Source organism: Morone saxatilis, unplaced genomic scaffold, assembly GCF_004916995.1.
Source record: "Morone saxatilis isolate NCDOM2014 unplaced genomic scaffold, NCSU_SB_2.0 Contig2, whole genome shotgun sequence".
NCBI classification, from domain to species: Eukaryota; Metazoa; Chordata; class Actinopteri; family Moronidae; genus Morone; species Morone saxatilis.
In genome coordinates, this window is record NW_023339762.1 from 8,278,915 (window position 1) to 8,297,237 (window position 18,323).

General features: G+C 40.3%; 1 protein-coding gene across 2 annotated transcripts in view; it reads right to left on the reverse strand.

Moving 5' to 3' along the window:
* Positions 1–14,220, reverse strand: part of pik3c2a (phosphatidylinositol-4-phosphate 3-kinase, catalytic subunit type 2 alpha) — a 48,072-nt gene extending 33,852 nt beyond the window's left edge. The window contains exons 1-2 of one of the 2 annotated variants that reach the window (XM_035664602.1): positions 14,106–14,220; positions 8,298–9,531 (exon numbers count right to left, since the gene is read on the reverse strand). In XM_035664602.1, the coding sequence (XP_035520495.1) occupies positions 8,298–9,449 (1,152 nt within the window). In that variant the 5' untranslated portion in view covers positions 9,450–9,531; positions 14,106–14,220. Of the gene's footprint in view, positions 1–8,297; positions 9,532–13,883; positions 14,028–14,105 lie in introns of those variants that run through there. The other variant, XM_035664603.1, reaches the window with a different exon arrangement.
* Between the last annotated feature and the right edge of the window lie 4,103 nt (positions 14,221–18,323).

The following is an 18,323-nucleotide window of genomic DNA, read 5'->3' on the forward strand; positions in this document are numbered from 1 at the left end:
TCAATACAAACAGTCTCAAAACGACGACACACTGACACACCCCAAAACTATAACTGTGATGGAAACGGACGGGCAGTCTTTCACTGGCATTTGAATTGCCAGCTAAATTTCTGGCATTGTGACATCCCTAACCAGTAGTTTGTGCCGGTTAATCACAGAAATCAAAGCAGAGATGACTAAAATGCCCAAAAGTCAGTTATGCCAGTCAGTGTGATGCCGAGTCTTTTCACAGTCTGTAAAGGTTTTAAACCCTCATTGTATACTAATTGATGCTACAGTCACCCAATTTAACAACTTCTAGTTTTACACGTTAAAAATGGATCCCTCTTTTCTTCCAAATCTCTGAAGAATCTTTGATTCGTTTTTCCATACTAACAGACAGGCAAGACATGGAACTTGTCAAATGTTATTTTTCCACATTTTCCAGACTTTTCAGACTGACTGTCCTGACAAATGTCTATATTGGCAAAATTCAAGTCTGGAAAAGAGGTGTTTTTGTTCTGGGTGTCCTACATCACTTAGTTGGCCACATTCTGCTCCAGAGTGAGGCATAATCAATTTGGAAACATGCGAGTCCTGCTTCTACAAAATGACACAGACATAAAACTATTCATGCTATTTTCTAGGGTTACTTAACCTCATGGTTGACTGAAAAGAACTGTTACACAACTTTTTAGATATTCTGAAAGATGATATTAATGGATACAACATTTTGCTGTTCTAAAAACTTATAAACACTTGGTTAGAGGAGTACATTAGTTGTACTACGGAGCAATATCCTCATGAGTGGGTACCTGTTATGTTTGTTTAAGTGCATGCGCAAAAAGACGCACATGCGTGTGCATGCTGGTGACACATTACATAGTCTTGTTGTAATATTTAACTAATTGACAGGTTGCAGTAACACGCCAAGAAACGCAGCAATGATCCAGCATAAGACAGGGAAGAAGACGACTCCTAATCAAGTACATTTTGATATAAACCAAGCAGCAGGATACACAAGGTATTTTGGTGAGGAACACTGTCATCAAAAACTCTTCAGGTCACCAACCTATTGCAGGTTTAACTTGCAGTTTTTCACCATTTTGCCTCGGGGGAGCATATTCTTTCCAGTCTTAGTTAGTCACTTTGCAATGTACCAGTACAGTAGTATTAATTCAAAATATATTGCAAACTAACGATAATCAGCCTTCACATAAAATTGCTTTACCCTACATCTCTCCAAGGCTTTTCATGCTTGCTGCTGATATACATGCATATAAAGGTCAGACGTTAAAAAAAGAGCAGAAAGATTTTAGCAACAAACGTTGTGTTGTCCCTCGAGTGTAACGGACAAGAATGTGATCAGCTTGAGGAACTTTGTGGACACAGATATGCAGCAACGACAGACTGAGTACAGCTGCAGAACTGAAAGGCTTAACCAACCACAGCCATGACTGGTGGCTGGTGGTAATTCCAAGCCCAACATCAGTATTGAGTTACAGTACACATGCAGACATTAGACACCTCCTTTCCTCTCTGTGCCAGACTAATGAAAATTACCTGAGACTATGCACAGGAAACCTGAACTCCTATATTAACTAGCCACTGTCAATATTTGACTAGCCTACCGGTTTTTAAAATAAAGACGCTGTATAGCAAAGGGACATTATGGCAATTTCATTCTGTATTATATATTATTACAAACTGTACAATTAACAAATAATGTACTCAGTAACTGCAAGAAGTTTGTCTAAAACAAGTGATGTGGACGAATTGTGAGCAAATTATTTTCTGTTTAGGGAACTTTTTATACAATCCTCTGCTTGTATTATGTATTTTTCTTAATTTTTAACGATCATACTCACTTAATAGGCTTCTTTTATTTGACACATTTCCTGTCCTTGACGCTTGGCCATTGTTCTATTAGAAAATGTAATTAACAACATTACATTTACTTTTCTTCACAGAAGTACACCAAATGCTGAGATCTAGGCCTACTGTGAATATTTAGGGTTTCTAGTAGGCCTTAAAGTCAAGAAGGCATTGCTATCCCCCATGAAGCTTTGGCCGTTCCCCTATGTGGGGTCCCGACCCCTTAGGTGGGAACCACAGCTGTGAAGGGTTTTGGCTTTTCAGAACTTCAAGTCTCAACTTAGGAAGCAAAATGTACTACAGTTGCTTCAGTCATCATTTTACAATAAAACTTTGTGTGGGAAACACTGAGTGATGCTGTCATGCTGATCCAGCACTTACAGAAGAAATGAAGATTGATTTTAATGGGTTGTTAATAGTCAGCAACCTCTAACTGTCAGCTAAAATGTTTTGGGCTGCATACATGAACAACTTCTGTTTGGATACAGCTTAATTGGTGAGACTTGGTGCCTGTGAGAAGTTCAGTGGTTTGCATTAGAGGAACCAGCTGCTCAGAAAACACAAATCAACTTCTTCTTTCGATCAGGAAATGACTGATGGCTAACTAACTCACGCTTCCTGTGATGAACTGATCTATGGTTTAAACAAAAATGTGGTTCAAGGGAGAGACAGACTTTGATTAGTTTGCTCTTTTGTTATTGGAGGAACTTTAAGTCATGTGGCGAGTTACAAACACTAAACTCTCACCAATCTTGACGCTCACTGGACTGTTTTGCTCCGAAACATTGCATAATTTGCCTCATTCCCTAAACACTAAAAGTTGCGTTCATTAGTATCTGGTTTCTACCTGCTTCCATACTCCATCTTCAACAATGAGTCTCCTGTTTTCTGCCAGTAAACAAGGTCAAAGGTTAGGGGACATAGAGCTGTTGGCCCAGTGAGTCACACCGTTAACTGGAATCCATGCCACATCCCTGTACTACACAATCCTTTAACCCTGCAATCTGTCTGCTGGAACAAAACGTCGAGAGTGTTAAGTATGCTGCATCATCTCATGCTTGGGTTTAAGGTGCAATTAGACGATAATAAAAGAAAACGTGGCACAGTCTGGAGTGGGAGGGTATGGAGGTGTGAGAGATGTAAAAGAGCTGCTGGAGAACTTAAAGTCTGTGGGGGAAGGAGAATTGATGGTGTTTTACATTGGGAAAATGTACAGTGAATGCTGACATACTGTAGATTTCCATTTCACACATATACTCAGTGGTTTGAATTGCAGCACATGTTCAGATAAAAATCAGCCTACAAGACATTTTGAAGGAACAGCGTAAGAACAAACAGGCATAGACGCAGTCGCTCAAACTGCAATAAAAGGGCATTCAAAATACTTGAGCCTGTGTTTTAACACTACTACCCAAACATTTATCTAGCTGACTGGTTTGTGTGTCCAACTATAGAAATTGTCCATTAACCCCACTCATATGGTGCATTTTCAGTACTATATTACTTCAAATCTGGTTAAATGTGAAATTAAAAAGATCATCGGTCATCAGTTGGTAAAACAAACACATCTGCTTCACATTTTTCCTCTCTTTACATAGTTAAAGACTTTGTGGCTGGATTTAGTCCAGACTACTGAATGTACGCATATATCTCACTCAAGTCCTTACCATTTCTTCTCTGGATCTGAAGATCTCTGGCACGAACCAAAAAACAAGTTACACTGAATCAATTCGGAACCACCACACTTCTGAAACAGTTGTGAGGATAAGTAATATGAATTTGTGTTGGCCATGGTAAATGACGCATTAACTTTCAGTGTTGCTTTGCAAACAGTAGGAGCCAGGTCTGAACAGGCATTGGTGCTGCGAGGCGTGACGGCTGAACTGCAGATAGAGCTATTTGTTTGACTGCTGATTATCACTAACCTACAGCTCCATATCCAAATGCCAAAGCAAGGGATTAGTAGACAGGCACAACAGGCAGTCAGTGAATGAAGGAGGGAGACTGATGGTGAGGAGAAGAAAGATAGACAGAAATCAGTAGAGTGACTGAGATACTGTGAAGACAGAGGAAGAGACAGTAAATATAGAAAGAAATGAGTGAAACTGAAATAAAGTGTGAGACAGAGGGAATGAGAGACAAACACAAAACAAAGACTAAAAGAGGAAGAGAATGAGACATACAGTAGAGCTGGTGTGACTGTACGGTAGATAACACCAGTTTTGTCTACGTCTTTAAGTTCAAGCTCATATGTTCCATTTTACACCCCTCTGCCCACACTACCACATCTTACACTACACTCTTGCCAACCACAACAAGGCTTGCTGAACTTCAGGCTGACTTACGGTCATCCAACTACTCATCTTGGAAATAACAGTATTAAAAAAAACAAAAAACTTCTTCGGGCACATAATTGCAAGTGAAACAACGAGACAAAACAATCACAATTGTGCCAGGGGAATCCCTCGTGAATTCTGACTTTTGCTGATTAAGCTTGTCCACTTTTACATTTCTGTGCAGTAGGAGTTAAAACTTACGTTTGCACGTAGTTAGATAAAAGAAAATTGGTGTCTTTAAATACAAGCAACTCCTCAAAGGATTCTGGTAGGCTACATGCTAAGCCACGTTTGACTAGTCTGACCCCATTAACATGTGACATTACATGCGACTCGTAACAAGATTGTATCCAGAATCAATATCAATCGATATTGTCAAGGTTACGGCCAGCAGCCTAGCACCAACCTAGACTCAAATGAAAAACTGTTTTGCTTTCTTTCCAGTTAAGATGTCTTGTTTTCGGAAAAGTATAGAGATTTTTTATGTGGCTTTGACAAACGCGTCAGTTTACCCTTGCGACCACAATATGACAGGAATCAAACCAGCATTTGAGAATGTGTTGTGGGGCAGTGGAGGATTTCATTAAGCTTTCAGAACAAGGGTTTGATGTCTGGATCTGTTCTGTAACTCAACACCAGCCTCTCTATCTGATCAGCCTACACACAGACTGTAGAGTTATTTTTATCTGTTGTACTTTCATAAAAACAAAAGGTGGGTGTTTTCTGTCCCCGCTGACATTTACTGATAGGAAGTTGATGCGATAAAAGAATTACTCTAGAATCAGCCATTGTAAAAATCAAGTATAATAACAACACAGTTTTTATAGCAGGTACCCATCAACCTGTTAGATTCACATTATCTCATGAATGCTAATGAATGAAATGCTCTTTAGCAACTCACTCTTGTAGCTGATCTTGTATTTCTGGACAGTATTCTGTATTAATGCACAAATCATCAACAGACTTTTCAAATTAGTCTACATCTTTAACAACAGTACCCCACTAAAGTAACTTTGACAACAATAAAATAAGATACGTTCCCTGCCAAGGTTTAACTAGATGAAGCAAGTTTCAAGTCTAGCTAATATAGAAAACCCACTCAATCTACAACACCACTGCATGCTTCGACAAATGTTTTCGCAGCGATGTAAATGCATATGTAGACAATAGGCAAACAAAATCATGCGAAACATTGGTTTGGTCTTTTAAGGGAAGTAAGACAAAAACAGTTTTCAGGGAACTACTAAATCTGAGTCTTTCTTGGAAAGTAAGGCCGAACTGCTCTGTCCTCAACCAAGTAAGGGCATCACTAACTAATTCACTCATACATGTGGTCCAAGCAGCCAAATAAAGAGAAAGCACCTTTTTAAATAGATCATTATGTAAGTAGCTCCTGGTATTATAGTCTGTGGTTAGAAGTCTAGTTTCACTCATATGTTCCTGTTCTTAAACCCATCTAACAGAAAATAGCCTCACTGCTTTCAGATTGTTCTCTTTTGCCATGATGTTAGAGTATTGAAAACTTAACATTTCAAGCTACTGATTCACATCAAAATCTTTCCACAAAACTACAGCAAGTCTTTTATTGTCAATATAGGAATTATTGTTTTGTGCCCAAATCACAGTTGCTCAAAGTACAGCACTCCACAGGTATTCATACTTTATGGAAATACATCATCTCTCTTCCTTAACCCCGTGTCTAGACCACAAGCATCACGGCGGCATCGTGTTCACATGACAACAGCATTCATGCAACACTGAAGCAACTGTCTGTACTGGCTCCATCTTGTCCACGTATTTAATAGTGTCAAGCAGCAAAGGAGTCGCCAGTCTTTCTGTGCAGTGTGCAGTTTTCCTTTGATATATGCGAGTATTCCTGATCTATTCAAGCATCAACGATGATGCATATGATTGACACGAGTTATTCATTATATTATTATATAATATATTTATAATGAACCTGTCCGCAAATAAACTATAATTAATTTAAAAAATAAAATAATGATAAAATCCTAAAATCTGTAGTAAATTGTAGTAAACCCAGGAAGTTTATAACGAATCGTCTATGTTGAAAAATTTATATTTATTCAGTGCCTTTTTGTAGGGCATCAACCCTCCGTTTATGTGTCAAAATAACACGCCTCAGTTGACAGTTACACCCATGTGAGACGCGAGCGTGCACAGAGCCTGTATAGATTAAAATGAGAGCGTATCTTTAGGGTGAGACGTGCAGTTAAAAAAAGCATCTGAAACACTTGCAAGCTAAAGACAGGGAGTCTAAATGAGAGGAGAGTTGTCACAGCAACGTATGACCATGATTTCTGAGGTAATTCTGGTGCTGCTGTGGGGCATAGGGGAGCTGTACGGGCTTGTTCCAACATGGGTGCCGACTGCCAGGCAATGGATGGAACAAGGGGAGCGCGCAAACACACATACTATCTCTAACTAACAACATGCAGATAGCTGTGTACAGGGACGTATGTGAAGAATGCAGCAGTCTGACCAGCAAACGCAGGCTTGAACCTAGACATAACAGATAAAGGCATGAGTAAACAAATACCATTTCATCCTTTCAAAGAAACAGACATTCCTTAACACTGGAAGACACAGTTGGATGTACAGACTGGACGAGTTGCCTTTGAAGAGTGGTAAAGTATATGTCTGGACTTGAAAGACCTACTGGACCAGCACATTGAAACTGCCCTTGGCTGATCATAATCTTCCCAAACATTGTTTTCAAATTGTGTCCAATTTCTGCAACCAGGGGGAATTCTGGAAATAAGGCCCTTATGCACTGTTTAAAGTTGAATTATCACCCTGATGTGGGAAACATACCAACGACTAATTGTTTGGTCATGACACAGAGAAACACAATGAACAGGAAAAGGGCGTCTTGAAAACTGCCAAAAAAACCGAGACTGTCCAACAGAATAGCCTGCCCAGACCTTAATAATATGTAAAAGTAATAATTTTCAACCACTGTTGGCAATGTTAAGGAATATCTTGATGAGAGGATTCCAGTATTATTTGTGTCTTGTACTCGTAACAGCATGTGCATGGGGAGGGACATGCATGCTCAGTACAGGGGTGACTATTTACATCTTTAGGGCGATAATACATATTAACAGCCAGACGTGTGAGCTCAGACTTCCCCTGTCCAAACATGCTGAAGGAGCTTTTCACTTCAGTCACGATAACTGACAAAAGCACTTCTAATGAGGCATGTAATATCTTTTAGTAATTCATTTCCAGGCAGAAGATTCACCACTTCGGGTTAATCTGACTCACAAATACTGAATAAAGAAGAAGACATATGTTCGTGTTTGGCTGGTAGGCCTCAATATGGTTGTGCTGCTGTAGACTAAAACGCTTGTCATGTCTATACTCAGAGCTGCCGGCCAAGTGACAGATGGTTGTTTAGTTTTAGGGGGGGAAAAGATTTAGAGGCAACAATATCCCATGCCACTTGCTCACAGCACTGTCCCAAATGAATGTTCTAAATATTCATCACAAGGAATGAGATCACTCATGTCTTGCATGGCAAAATTAAATCACAGAATGTGGTTCCGAAGAAATTGTGGGGTGACAGTGGGTAGCTAACCACAGTGAAAAAAATTAATTACAGGGAGCAGAACTGAAGAGGATGTTTAGCTTGTGCTAGTTAATGAACGAGGAGTATACATGCAGTTGTAAGCCAGATGGTTGTTTTGGTTGAAGAAGAAAATCCACCGTCATCTGCTGTGATTAAACTTTACTCACACACACACACACACACACTCGTGTTGCAAGAGGTGTGGTTTTATTGAGTAATTTATTCTGCAATGCATATTTGTGCTATACTGTCAACAGTGTTCAAAGACAGATTGCTGTTGGTAAATGGACTTTTCAGGGTGGCACTGGACTAGCATGTTGAAATCCCTGCTCTGGATAGGAAGACATGGTTGGGGATGATGAATAATCAACACTGGGCAAGTAGCAAGGTAGTTAGCCCGCTGGTTCAGATACACTGCTCAGTGGCCAACAGCAAGAAGGCGGTGACTGACTGGTGCAGTCAGCAGGTGTGAACAGAATACAATGAATGAATTCAAACTTTTACTGTGATCCTACCTGGTTGTTTGGTTTGTGCTGTGAGGAGGTCCCTGGGATATTGAGCGAGTGACTCCTAGTGACAGCCGCTCCTGTTGATGCTCTCCTGTGCTGTGAGCGAACTGACAGTGGCGCTTTTGCCTCCAGTGGGGGGCTGCTTCTACTGCTGTTCCCTTCCGTCTCGAGCACTGCATCCCAAGGATCCCCTGCAGGAACTCCTGGTACTGTCTGTGCGTCTCCTCCTGATGCCAAGGATGCTTCCTCGTTCTCAGCTTTACGCTTTGTAAGTGGGTCTAGATCCAGCCAGTCAAAGCGGCTGATGCTAGAGGATTCTGTCACTGCTGGCTGCTGCGGTGGAGGGTGGGGTGCCAGAGAAGCTGTGCCCGCTTTAGAGGAATCTAGGTCAGTGCTGGCCGATTTGCCATTCTTCAAGTATTCTGAGGTGCTGGCAATCTTGTCAAACAGTTTGGCCATCTCTGGATCCACGGTTGGCTGCGGGAAGACCATGGCGGCAGCAGGCTGGATGGGAGTAAAGGCCATGAAGGATGGCTGCTGTGCCGACATGGTCATGAAGGGGGACATGGTTGGAGTGAAGCCATTCTGAAATGGTTTGGGGAATGGAGCAGAGGGGAACACGGGGGCAGGCTGATGGGTGGGAGTGGACACACTGGAGCTAGATGGGGTGGACAGCACAGATGTCCACTGGCTGCTCTGGAAAGGAGAGGAGCTACAGGCATGGCCTCCAGGATAGGAGGCGCTGAGGTTAAACCCCAGGAGTGACGAAGGACGGGACACTCTGCTGTTCGCCCCAAAGTTTTCATCCAGTAGGAGCTTTTCAAGTTCCTCATTCGTCAGCTTGTCCACATCAATATCCCTGAACTTGTCCTTCTCTGCCTGCTTCTTGGTCTCTGGGAAGACAATGAGGTCCTTTTCTGGTCTATTAGTAGAGGGAAAAGGTTGAGGAGCAGTAGTGGTAGATTTAGATGGTTTTGAGAAGGATGAGGATGCTGCAGAGGAAGATGAGGATGTTGAAGCTGAAAAAGTGTGTCTCTTCTCCCTTTGCAATTTTGCTAAAGCCTCTTCCTCCATGCGGAGGGCTTCTTCTTTACCCACAGCCCCCTTTGGCTGGGGGACATCCAGCTTGAACCCATTACCACTTGTTATCTGGGCCATTCTGTCAACTGGAAGGTGCCATGAGTGCAACAGCTTTTAAGTCAGAGTGGCCCAAAGGATTGCGTGGCAATTCTTTAAACACCTAAAAAAGGGGAAAAGCATTGGGATTAATTACATCACATGGTGGTCAAACTGGTTCAAAGATATCTGTATATCATTTAGAATAACTTTGAACTGTAATGTAATAAAATGTAAATATATCTGTATATGACAAGGGTAAATATACTGCATTTATACAGCACTTTTATACAAAGCACTTCACACTGCACGACACACACGCAATGCTGAGATGGGCATCAGGCGCAAGTGTGGTTCAATGTTTTGCTATAGGACACTGCAGCATGTGGACAGCAGGAGCCAGGGATTGAACCACCAACCCTTATCTGCAAGGGATGACCCGCTCTTGCTCATGAACCACAGCCTCCAGAGGGTCAGCATCGTTTGTTAAATGGCAGTTCTTGAGGCTTCCCTAAGCCTTGTTGCTGTAACCAGGCTTTGATTGCTTATTGATTGGCTTCCATTTGTTATATATGCACAGCCAGTAATTACTTGTGCTAGTTTTAGAGTCAAGGGCATCAGTTAATTAGGTCAAATAACCAGCACGGGCTACACCCTAACCTACAGGCACGTGTAATTGATCAACTTACTCACACCAAGCTTACCTTCTACTAGTGCACCTGTAGATTTTTTACCTTGATACTGCAAGGTGCACATTGTTTAACCAAACACCCTGACTGACCACAGACCAAAAAAAGAATAAAACAAAGGGATTTATAATAAAGCAGGTGACATATGACTCACACCACTTATTGGCATGTAGTAACTTACAAATCTGTGTAGGACAGGAACTGACAACTCAGGAACTAACAATGAGTTGTCATTAAAAATTAATACGGTGTAGGACAGGAACTGACAACTCAGGAACTGACAACTCAGGAACTAACAATGAGTTGTCATTAACAATTAATCTGACAATCTCACATCCCGAGGTGATGTCGTCAACCTGCTTGTTTTTTCCCCCAACCAACTCGCAAAAACCCAAAGTTGTTACCAAAAAAGGGCATCTTCCATTCTTTATCCTAACTATCTATGGTTAGCCTACAACAGGAAGGAGCAAATAGTATCCCTCGTCTGTGACACGAGAAAAACATGGCTGCAAAGACTGTTTTGTGGTCCTAAAATGACACGGCGAGTTCTCAAAGCAACCATTCATCGAACAATCACAGCCCCTGGGTTGAGTGAGTTCCTTCCCTCCCCAGGCGTCACCGGCCTCTCCTGAGCTTCCCCTCCCATTGTGGTGGAGAAGGCTGGCTGTGCTGGGGCTCAGGCTAGCCTAGCACTATTGTGCAGCTGAGGAATTTGGCATGCTAAGCAGCCTGACGGGTCTCTCTCTCTCTCTCTCTGGCTTTCTCTCACTCTGTTAGCATTATGTTAGCACCATGGCCCAAGACTGTCTTATCAGCTGTGCTAACACAAGCGGGCAGTGACAATGTGGCTGCATTCATTAAGCGTTTGACTAGGAGAGCTTAGTGCCAACTTTGCCAACAACACGGCTTGGAGACACTAAATGCATGAAAAGAAAGGTCATCGTCTTTTGGCACCTGCTTTCACTGACGGCTCAATTCTGTGCAGAAATGTCACATGCTCTAACCGAAGTAGTTCATCTGTATATGATTTATTTTGCACACAGTAAGAATGCATGCTCTGATAGATTGAATCTCAGTAGTTAAAGTCACTGCCGCATAGTTAACAGGTCAGAGCCCCTTAACTGCCAAGTGCTCAAGTTAACACACTGAGCCACACATTACACAGCAGCTACTTCCCGGTTCTGTATGTAAACACTGGGTCGAACTGAGGAAGCATGTAATGTGATAAATGTTCATAAACATTAGTCTTGGTTGTCATTAACTGCTTTGCATTGCAGATTACTGCAAACTGGGAACATCGATATCCAATTCAAGGGAGGCTGAGAAACGGACAATGGGTTGGATGCTATTTTAACAAAGATTAAGCGGGCCTTAAGCTACACCAAGATAACCAAAACCATGGCTAAACACAAAACATCCTAAATCAAGATAGCCAGCAATATGCTTAAAATCCATATATGGCGACAGGAGAAAATACAAAAGGAGGAAAACCCCACGTATGAAGAAAAGCTGCAGCCAAGACAAATACTGCAAACTCCGTTCTACTGCACCATGGCAAAGGATGGCTAAAGGATAATGATAGTGTTGTTAAAGTATTGAGAAGACAACAGGTACCCGAGTCACAAGCCTCCAGTGAAGTGCTCACTTGAGTGAAAAGATTTAAGGACGCAGGGATCCCATTAACAAATTGGGACTCTGGGAGTATGAAGAATTCCCAGATTATTTGATGGCTTGACAAAACCACCATGTTTTTTTTTAACCCCTAACCTACAATTTATTTTTACCGTCCTTTCAGTAGCTTTAAAGTTGTAAACTCATCTGAATCAGCTTGTTTCAGATTGTCAATGAAACTTAAAGATTTACATACTGATGTATGACAGAATCAATCCAACAAATGTAAAACTTCTACATATTTTAGCATCATTTTATAAATATTTCCACCATATCCAGACATATTTGGTATCTTCTGAAACCTTGGAATCTGGAAAAATTTAAAAACTGTTCTGCGGGTTTGAACGATGTTTGGCTGCACAGCAAAGCACGAGGTTGCACTCATACTTAGGATAGGGTTATTTTGCCCATATGAACATTCCCACATGGTTTTGCTCGCCGTAGTCCTCACTCCTGTCCATACTGACCATGAACATATTCATTCTTGATGAAGTGAAAGGGAACAAAATACAAACAATAAATACATTCCAAAGTATATATCTGATGCTAGTACAAGGCAGTCAAATCAAGTGGATGTCTTCCAAGGTTACAGTTCTTTTTAGTACAAAAAATCTTCTTTGTGTTACTATCAAGAAGAGAAGACTGTAACTCCGGAAGATACTCAGACATAATACATTTATGAACCAGGACAGACATATTTTGTCCCCTATCACTTCCACTGAAAGCGCATTAGGAAGGGATCTCTTAATGACCAGTATGAACAGGAAGAATGACTATAGCAAGCAAAACCTGTTTCAATGTCCATACGGGCGCCTGACAATTGTTTAGATAGATAGATAGATAGATAGATAGATAGATAGATTCAAAAACTGTTAGCCTACCCTTTAATTTGACCTAATGGGGTCTAATGGGTGAGAGTTTGTCTTCCAATAGCTGTGCAAAAGTGCAGCTGTTAGCAGGAAACTCTACAGCTGATCAAAGTACAGGACAACATCTTTAAAAAAGGAAAATAAGTAACCAGGTCACATTTATAGATTTATAAGATATGTTCTGGGGTTGTTGGGAGAGGAAAACAATACAGCTAAATGCCTCTTTTTCTGGACTTGCTTGTCTGTTGCTGAGCCTACGCAGAATATTAAGTCTATACAAAGAAACAGAAACAAAAACAAAGACTGACAGCACCATTTAAGAGCACCATCCCAACCGTCCACTTGGCCAACATCCCAAACAAACAACATATAGCTGTGAAACTGTTGACTGCTATGGTTATTTTAGGTACAAACGCATGCAAAGTAAGAAAGCTCCAAGCCAAGCCAATCCTTTTTAAACTGTAGGGCCTTGAACTGAACAGAGGATCTCACATGTGCTTATTGTCCTAAGTGGAGGAACATGCAATCACTACACACAAGCAGCTCCTCTTCACTTTGCACTGCTGAGATCAGAGCAGTGTGTCCATTCCCTCTCTAGTTAGTTCTACATTCATCTAAAAACAGGACGTGTAATTATTCAGACTATAAATGTTCATCTCTGCATTTTAATTAGCTAAAAACTTCAACTTTTCCTCGATGTAAGTGGCTAGCACTGGGATATTGTATGATCACGTAACATGATGGAAGACATTCAACAGACAGAAATATGATATGTTTGTCTCAGTAACACAGCTACTGCTGCAACACAGTTAATACATCGAGCAGTTTCTGGGCTTTACGACACATAACGCTATTTGTACACAACTCTGTGTTAGCTAACCTGTCGGCTGATGCTCACCTGACAACAAATCATGCGCTGTGAATTGTCAATAAATGGAGAACGTCTGCGTTTCTCACCTTGTACACGCCGCAAAAAATAAGACTTAAGCTGTTTGTTAATATGAGATAACGCCTATGTTCAACACAAAGTGATACAAAAAGCAATATAAAGCTAACTAACCCGGCTAGCCCGACCTAATGTCACCTCTTCATACTTTCGTTAGTGGTTGGGACTTTTAACTTTCTGACTTTGTTGGATGCTAAGTTAGCCGCTAAACAGAAACCAACCAAAACGCGCAACAATCAAACACATCGATCACAGAAACTTAAACCCCCGACTGAAACTCAGCCACACAAAGACAACTTACACGACTGCTCCGTACTTTGAGGGTCCCTGACTTAAGTTGTTAATTTAAAAGTACACAGCCGACTGCTCCTGGTCCTGCCGACTGCACACAACAAGGCAGAAATGCAGCGTTTGTGGTTGGGCAGACGGACGGACACTGAGGATCCACAGCCGCTAAACTCAGCCAACTACGAGTCTAAACTTTAACGCAGACAATTACCACAAGAAAAGGTTAATTTCTCACATTTTAGCGGTGCGGTGTTTGGAGCCATTTTTCCTGCAGCTGCATTTTTTCCATCCACTTGCACCGAAGGGACGTCAGTTCCTGTTGAGGAGGTTGGATGCAGCTTTGGTTGGATAACAGCGTTTGTGCCCGGCTGGGACTCTGTGCTCGGGCTTTGGTTGGAGAGCAGCGCCACCGTGTGGAATAATGAAGTTAGCGTCGAAATAAACGTGTTTATGTAACTCCTGAAGGGGTTTCTGCAGGTTATAAATGGCTCTACAGCACTACAACACCACTTTAAAATGATACTATTAAAATAATAGACTAATATAATATATATCATTTAATGTATCCTTGTGCTGCATAAGGAGTGCTTCTATTTGTGATATTTCAGGTGTGTTTTTAATGATGGAACGATGTTGGTCTAATTGTTATCAGACGCTTGGAGGAAAAAAATTTATCAATGTCCAAAGAATGGTAAAACAATAAGTCAGTTACAAAATAATAATATATATAATGATAACACATCCTTATGCTTTGGTGTACTATTGTACCATTTCATTCATTATACGATTTATGTGTGTATATGTTATATGTGTTAGTTTAGTAGCCTACCCTTTGATTTAATAAATCTTAGTACATTTATCTAAGTACTGCACGTAGGTACAATTTTGAAATACTAATACTTTACTTTAGTATTTCTATTTTATGCTACTATATATTTTAGATCCTCCCACATTTCAGAGGGAAATATTGTACTTTTTACTTTTTGACAGTTGCTTTTTTTTTTACTAGGCACTGGTTAAGTTAAAATGTTGCTTACACAGTAATCAGTAAATATTATCCTAAACATAATAGAAATGTTTGTAGTCTGCTGATACTTTTAATGGAGCATTTTTACATTGTGCTATTGCTACTTAATAAAAGCTCTGAATATTTACATGTCTTGTACTGGTATACTCTAACCATGTACGGGCAGATCTCGACAGGAGCTCAGGATGTGGGCTGCCACCCCAAAAAATGCCTGGCCACCCCAGCTGCAAAAAACTGAAATTAATTCAGTGGATGAGTTATGGCCACATTTTAGACCGATGAATCATCATTTATTTATGGATTTCTATTGCAACATTTAGATTAGATTAGATTATATTAGATTCAACTTTATTGTCATTGCACAAAGTACAAGTACTAAGACAACAAAATGCAGTTAATAAACAATGAAGTACCTCTATCTGCAGCTAAAAATTCCATGTTTGTTAACACAGAAGCACCAGTGATCGTGATCATTTGTTTAGAGTCCAGATTTCAGAATGATTTCCCGGACTGTCGTGATCAAAGGTCAGCATTATGAAATACCAAACACAGTCAGGCCAAAGGTCGGACTGCAGTAACAGAGGTGAACCTCTGTAAAAGATAAGTTTTATTACAAAACAAAAACAGAGCAGGAACCATAAGAATCATTTAGATCGATACTGATGATTATGATGTGATCATACAGTTTGTCTTTAAGACTCTGTGTCAGTGTCTGATTGCCATCTGCTGGATCCTCTTGTGCTCTGCATAACACAGCATACTGTACTGTGTTATGTGACTACAGTATTAGAGGGGAGACATGGACATGCAGTTCAGATCTTTCTTTAGATTAATAGCAGGTTCATAGACATATTTAAATAAGTCACCTCTAAAAGCAGTTTTATCATTAGAGAGCAGTAAACAGTCTATCGTATCATTTTTCAGGACACAATCTTGACACAATACTGTCTATGGCCACTCCGGAAATATATATGTTGAGAGCATCTGTTCATTGTAGCCTTTATTATGGTGATAATTGAAGCAGGTAGGGTACACTGCACTTCATGCTCCTGGAGAAAGGCTGGTCTGTACATTTATCTCATGGGCACAAATTTATCAAAGACACAATTCTAGGATTTAGAGTTGAAATTCCATTTGAAGACTTTATTCAGGCCAGTCCATCAAATACACCACATTTATCTGTAAAGTTATTTTTGTTACTTTGAGCAAACAAACACTTTGCTCCTACATTATACAGCCATTCATTGATCAATATGAAAAGACAGAAATGGTTTGACAGCATAATCATAACTTTTCCAGGCTGGCATTTGTTTTCAGTCGGTGGTGAGCGAATCCAACGGCAGCAGTATCTTCCCCTTGATGATTCAGTCTTAGCAAGTGTTCTAGTTGCAAGACAGAGAGAGTAAAATATAATGTAAATAAAGTGGAATATAAACACAGAATCATAAATGTAAATACAAATGTATTATTAGCACTTCATGTGAAACACAAGATGGAGGACAACATCTGTATGTGTTTCTTTAAGAGGTAGATATTGGAGTAACACTCACGAATTTTAGTTGAACCCTGTTACAACCTGAAAACAATCAAATAGAGGCAGTGAATATGTGCTCTGTCTGATTTACTAAACATCTTCAGGCTTCTTACTGTTTTCATTGAGTTTTCTTGTATTGTTTTGTTCATTTAATTAACTGTAGAAGAATAGTTCAATCATCGTGCATGCAGAAGCTGATACACTGTAAAATCTGATGAGTTAGTTCAATCTCAAACTTTGAGGAAACTGATTGCATTAAAAAATAAGTTTATTAACTCAATCAATTCAAGCATAAATTGATTTTTATTTGAGTACAAGTAACTCAAGTGTTTATTGTTAAGGTAACTTGGGATAAATTAAGTTAATTGTAAGTATATTACCCTCAAATGCATCTTCTTTATATAATGGTTGCCACTTAAGCTGAATTTACTCTTTTCTTCCAATTAAAGCTTGAAAAAAAAAAACTAAATCATACAGCATTACAGCAATGTGAGGCTGACTTTTTTGTAATGATATAAAGTCAACTTAAAGGAAATGGGTCAATGGAACAAACTTGAATTATATCACCAATACAATTCATTTTTGAGTTAGGCTTAATTCATGGCAATGGGTGACTACATTTTTTGGAGGATTAACTTACATCAAACTTCTTTTACTTAGAAATGCTGTTTTACAGTGTAGTGAATCAACTGGTGGATTTGCCTAATAACTGGATGTGCATCCCAATATTTTCTTTTCTTTGGTGCAAAGTAAAAACTATATATCATCGGCCAACATCTTAAAGGGGAACGCCACTGATTTTACACATCAAAGTCTGTTTACAGGTATTTGGCAATACTACGCCACCAGTAAGAAAAACATGTATGAAGCTTTTTGTGGCTCCAGAGAGAGCTGCGTGAAGTATATTTTAAATTATATATATATACATATATATATATATATATGTATATATACATATTTATATGGGCCTTTTTGCCTTTATTGGATAGGACAGCTGAGGATTACAGGAAAGGGGGGAAGAGAGAGGGGCATGGCACACAGCAGCAAATGAGCCGCAGGTTTGGATTCAAACCATGGCCGCTGCCAAACATGGACTTCAAATCCTGCCGGTTGATGAGATCCCTAGCTCAAAACCTGGTAGAGATGGCCACGCGCCACAGTCCAAGCCTGGTAGAAATCCTAATAAATGAACCTGACTGATCTAATTGTTTGAAAATGAAAATATAAATAAAAATCCTTGGGGGGTTTTTAGGAGAGTTTATAAGAGATGGGAGTGAGATTCCCGTAGACTTGCTCATACATAATCTGCCTTGAGGGCTAAAGGCTCCAGGCCTTAGTTGGTGGCCTACTAGCATTAACATCCCTCCAGTCAGCTGATCGTACTCTCCATGCAATTTGGATTGCCATTGTGGGTGGGTAACAATTAGGCCCCAGCGGCGTTATTGGCATGGGAAGATTACATGGGAATAAAAAACTACCAATATCTGTTTTTCTGCCTGCCATCCGATTGTCTGTTCACTGCTCCATTCTTGATGGTGGAGTATTCTTTTAAAGAATTGTCCCCGACCATTGTTGAGACAATCTGCCCTTTGTTTTCTTGCCATAGGTGTCAGATGGAGAATACCAAGTACCAGCTCTCCCATGTCTGTATGCTTAAATATGTAGCATAGCAGGGGGGGTTAGCTTAGTTTAGCCATAAAGACCCTGGAAACATGGAAACAGCCTGGGTCTGGGCTCAGTCACAAAGGGCAAACAAAATTGACGTCTAAAGTTCACTCCATGTAACACAAATTAATATCTTTGAGGAGTTCTTGGTGGGTTGGCTGTGGAGGTTGCTAAGGTGCAACCTAGAAACACTCCCCGGCCAAGAAAATTATCCAGATATCAGCATC